The following is a 5,000-nucleotide window of genomic DNA, read 5'->3' on the forward strand; positions in this document are numbered from 1 at the left end:
TTTGTCTTTTAAACCCTACGTGAAGAAGTATGAAAATACAACTTAAAATTGGTTTTATCTGCTCTATGATTTCTTGTTCACTACATGATTAGGACTACAGAGTAAGACAGCATGCTATGCTGCTGCCAGTACAGCACTAAAACAGAGCCCCAAACTGGTGGCTGTCACAGAGCGTCCTCTGAAGGTGACAGCTCTGCAGGCAGTGGCACTGCGGTGAGGCTCTCACCATGAAGTGGTCAAACTCCTCCTCGCTCCTGGCGATCATCTGGTTGACAGTCTCGTCGTCAGGCACCTCGTCCTCCTCCTAGAAACGGCCACGGAGAAGTGAGTCAGCGCTAGGCCACGGCGGTAGCGGCACCGCTCTCTGGTGAGCGCGCGGCGTCTCAAGATTATGGACCGCAGTGGTGAAAATGACGAACGTACATGGAGCACGGGGCAAGCGGTTTGTTGGAGAGAAGAGAAGAGAAATGTAATTACTGATCTAGCTGTCTGGCTAAAAAGACTTATGAATGAAAGTTAAGTGCGGCAAAAATCTGAACTCAAGAAAGAGGAGAGGCAGAAGAAGAGTAAGAGCAGCGAACAGATAGAGAGGCGGCAGGTGGCAGAAGCGTCGGGTGGGGTAGATCGTTTAAAGTGGAGGTCACACCCACCAACACCCCCCACACCGTGCCACACCCCCCCCGTCCCCCGACCTCGTCCTGCTCCTCGTGCTCCAGGATGGCCTGCAGGAAGGCCCGCCGCTCGTGGCTGGACGACTTCTGGTCGAACATGCCGGCCTGGATGACCTTCTGGTCCACGTTGAGCTTGTACTTGGCGGCGGCCAGGATCTTCTCCTCCACGCTGTTGACGGTGCAGAGGCGCAGCACGCGCACCTCGTTCTGCTGCCCGATGCGGTGGGCGCGGTCCTGGGCCTGCAGGTCCTGGGGAGGGACCGTGGGGGGGGGGGGTGTACACAGGAGCACAGCAGGGGGAGAGAGGAGGGGCCGACAGACGCAGCGGCAACGTTTGTAGGTCAGAAAGATGACGCAGCTAACGTCCAAATCACTAATACTGAAAACATCTGAGGGGAGAGCATCCAGCACTCCTGGATGTGGTAAAAGGGGAAAATAACATCAATATCCTTTGCTATGATTTCAGGTGCAACACGCTGCGGTTTCAGATTCCCAGAACGCGCAACCCTTCATGAATCCCAGATTTCATGAATTCACATTTTGTGAAATCTCACCTCTCGAGTTTGAGAAATCATCATAATGGTCAGCACTTCATTTATCTCCTGCCTTAAGCACTCAATGACACTAACATGGCATGCTTTGCATGTACGAGTACACTAATGACCCTGTCAAATTCATAAATTTTTACAAATTTAGAGCGTTTTCATCGTTGTTCTAAAACTGTCCCATTACATTACGTTTAACATGCTTAGCAGATGCTAACAGGGAAACTTACATGGCTTGCAATCGTTATGTGATGCATTTATACAGCTGGATATTCACTGAGGGAATCTGGTTTAAGTATCTTCCCAAGGGCACAGCTGCTTTGGCCCACCTGGGATGCTGTGACTTTTACCTACGGCACAGAATAGAGCACCTGACAGGGACAGCACACACTACACTGAGTACCTGGTGGGGGTTCCAGTCGCTGTCGAAGATGACCACAGTGTCGGCCGACTGCAGGTTGAGGCCCAACCCCCCGGCCCTGGTGCTCAGGAGGAAGATGAAGTACTGGGAAGCGGGGTCGTTGAAGGTCTTCAGCAGCATCCCACGATCCTCCGCCTTCGTGGTACCTGCAAAGACAGAGCAGGAGAGCCACGGCTCACGGACATCAAACCAAATCTCTGGAAGAGTACGCAAATATATTACGTTATATTGTATTACATTACATGGATTTAGCAGACGCTCTTATCCACAACGACTTCCAGCTCAATAGAACATAAGTGAATCCGTTCAAGTTAAACGAGCAACTGTATCAGACAGGCTAACAACACTCCCAGGCCAGTGAGTGAGAGCATATCACCATTCAAGCCCTACCACAAGTTAACCAGCGCAATGTGACTAGGCAACGGAAGCCCAAGCATACAACGATTAATCAGTCACTACGTGATAATGGAGGGCTTCACCAGGAGTCAAACCTCTCCCTCACCGTCCAGGCGCAGGTACTTGAAGTTGCGGTAGGCGAAGTAGTCCTCCATGATGGTCATGAGCGAGGTCATCTGGCAGAAGAGCAGCACCTTGTGGTTGGTGGCGCGCAGCTTGGGCAGGATGCGGTCCAGCACCTCGAACTTTCCTGAGGCGCGGTACAGATCCGGCCTGGGCCCGGGACACAGCCAGGGGTTAGCCGGTGACGGCGCCGCAGCCAAAAGCCAATTACAGAGAGACGCAGGAATGACACCGCACTCACCCCTGAACGATCCCTCCAGTGAATCCCAGGTGCTCGGAGAAGGACTCCTGCAAACAGAATTTCAGCTTGAAAACGTCATGCAAAAGGCAACGTACGCTATCAGTGAAGGCATCTGAAACATGATGATCTGGTTAATCGTCTGGAGGTTAGTGTCACTGGTGTCATACGTTAATATATACTGGTATTCACAATGGCAGACTCTGTATGAACTGGCACCGTTATACCTGAGCGTGGACCCAGCGAGCGCTGTACCTCGATTTGCTGGAACATGTAGGGGTGATTGCAGATCTTTCTCAGCTGCATGATGGTGTTCATCAGGGTCTTAGTGCCACCTTTCCCCTGGAACACATCACATACACGCGCACATATACACAGAGACAGAACTCAGCCCTGGGAAAACACATGCGTACACACACACACACAGCTCATCCCTGTGGAAAACGCGCACACCCACACGCACCCATGCACGCACACACACACACACACACACACACACACACACACACACACTCATACACACACAAACACTCACAAACACACACACAAATGCAAACACACACACGGACACATACTTGTACACATACATGCACACACACACACACACACACACACTCACAGACACACACACAAATGTAAACACACACACGGACACATACTTGTACACATACATGCATACACACAGACACACAGACGTACACACACACAAATGTAAACACACTCAGACAAACAGACACGCACACACACTGAGGCGCTGTGTGGCCTCTGTAAGTAGGTCAGCTGCACACGCCCCTCTGCCCTCCTCACCTTCTTGTCTTTCTCGGAGCCGTCGGTAAGCAGGACGCCCTTGGCCTGCATGTGCCTGTACAGCACCCTCTGCAGAGCAGACATGTCGCACTTGATCACATACTCCACCTGCAGCAGACACAGGAGAGGAAGCAAGCTCACAATAAGCTCTCTGTATGAGAAAAAGATACAGTCCTGCTCAGGGTGTACCAGAGTGTGCTTTCCCCATCGATGACCTGTGTGTGTGTGTGTGTGTGTGTGCGTGTGTGTGTATCTGTGTGTGTTTTCCCCACGGCTGAGCTGAGTATGTTTGTGTCATTGTGTTTTGTCCAGGGCTGAGCTGTGTGTGTGTGTGTGTTTTCCTCTGTCTGCGTTGCTCTATCTCTATGTGTGTCTATGTGTGTATGCATGTGTGTGTATGATTGTGCGTGCGAGTACGTGGGAGAGAGAGACGAGGAGACGCACCTTCTCGGGCAGCTGGGCCTCCACCTCCTTCTTGAGCCTGCGCAGCAGGAAGGGCCTGAGCACCTTGTGCAGGCGGCGGATGATCAGGATGGTCTCCTCCTCGTTCAGGTCCACCTGCGAGAGGGAGGGGAGAGGACAAAGCGTCCCAATGTTCAGTTACATGCTCAGTGACTGCATCCCCTGGGGGCCCAGCGACACCCGCACCCAGGCACAGCACCTTCTCCCCGGTCATGGCGAAGGGGGCGTTGAACCACTGCTCGAAGGTGCTGCAGCTCTTGAAGATGGTGGGCAGCAGGAAGTTGAGCAGGGCCCAGAGCTCGGGCAGCTTGTTCTGCAGCGGCGTGCCGGTCAGCAGCACGCGGCGCGGGGCCAGGTAGTGCGTGTTCAGCACCTGCGTCAGCTTGCAGTGGTGGTTCTTCATGCGGTGGCCCTCGTCCACGATCATGTACTTCCAGCGGATCTGTGGGTGCACAGCGTTCTCATAATATCTCAGATTTTAACACACACCTTCGAATGTTTGCACACTCCTCTTCATGGTGAACAACTGCAATGCTTTTGAACTGCAGTTATTGTGTTCAAGCTGGAACACCCACTGTTGTGCTTTTGAGCATGTGTGTGTGTGTATGTGGATGCCCACGTGTGATTGACTGTATTCCTATATATCTTTACGAGAGTGTGTATGAGAATGCGTGTGTGTGTGAAATGTGCATGTTTATGTACGCCTGTACTTGTTCACGAGGGCGTGTGTAAGTTTGTGTGTGCGTGAGCGCATGTATGTAAGCGTGAGTGCAAGTAATTGAGCATGTGTGTGTGTGTGTGTGTGTGTGTGTGTGTGTGGGAGCATGAATGCGAGATATGTGCGTATGCTTGTATATGTTTATGAGGTTGTGAGAGTGAGTGCGTGTGCACGTGTGTGAGCATGTGTGCTTGTGTTTTACTTAGGGAAATGCTACCTTGGCCAGCACTTGCTTGTCTTTGATGATGTACTCGTAGGTGGTGAGCAGCACGTTGAACTTGCCACTGCGCAGCTGGGGCACAAAGGCCCTTCTGGCAGCTGGGGAGCCCTGGACAGAGAGCAAGAAAGAGGAACCCGAACTTTTACAGGTCTGGAGTCGCGTTACCCCCGCAGTGCCAAAGTGATTGATCTTTTTTCATTATTTCACACTTCACCCCGAGCACTGTAACGGCCTCTACCAGTAACAAAGAGCTATATGGCTATAGGGACCATATAAAATACTACTCACCTTGTAAGAGACCTTCACCACAGACGGAGCCCATTTATCAAACTCGTACACCCAATTGGAGAGAGTTCTGTTACAGAGAAGAACGGTCAGGAAGGATACATTTGAAGACAT

The 5,000-nt window shown here is 51.7% G+C and overlaps 1 protein-coding gene across 3 annotated transcripts in view; it reads right to left on the bottom strand.

Annotated features, from left to right (window-relative positions):
• The window catches only part of LOC118774712 (transcription activator BRG1), a 24,123-nt gene that overhangs the window by 6,012 nt on the left and 13,111 nt on the right, over positions 1 to 5,000 (bottom strand). The window contains exons 17-27 of one of the 3 annotated variants that reach the window (XM_036524166.1): positions 4,890 to 4,956; positions 4,599 to 4,709; positions 3,863 to 4,105; positions 3,646 to 3,759; positions 3,202 to 3,309; positions 2,650 to 2,736; positions 2,398 to 2,444; positions 2,140 to 2,306; positions 1,620 to 1,783; positions 693 to 920; positions 227 to 304 (exon numbers count right to left, since the gene is read on the bottom strand). In XM_036524166.1, the coding sequence (XP_036380059.1) occupies positions 227 to 304; positions 693 to 920; positions 1,620 to 1,783; positions 2,140 to 2,306; positions 2,398 to 2,444; positions 2,650 to 2,736; positions 3,202 to 3,309; positions 3,646 to 3,759; positions 3,863 to 4,105; positions 4,599 to 4,709; positions 4,890 to 4,956 (1,414 nt within the window). Of the gene's footprint in view, positions 1 to 226; positions 305 to 423; positions 545 to 650; positions 921 to 1,619; positions 1,784 to 2,139; positions 2,307 to 2,397; positions 2,445 to 2,649; positions 2,737 to 3,201; positions 3,310 to 3,645; positions 3,760 to 3,862; positions 4,106 to 4,598; positions 4,710 to 4,889; positions 4,957 to 5,000 lie in introns of those variants that run through there. The other 2 variants (XM_036524157.1, XM_036524175.1) reach the window with 2 other exon arrangements.

This window comes from Megalops cyprinoides, chromosome 1 (assembly GCF_013368585.1).
Source record: "Megalops cyprinoides isolate fMegCyp1 chromosome 1, fMegCyp1.pri, whole genome shotgun sequence".
Classification (NCBI taxonomy): domain Eukaryota; kingdom Metazoa; phylum Chordata; class Actinopteri; order Elopiformes; family Megalopidae; genus Megalops; species Megalops cyprinoides.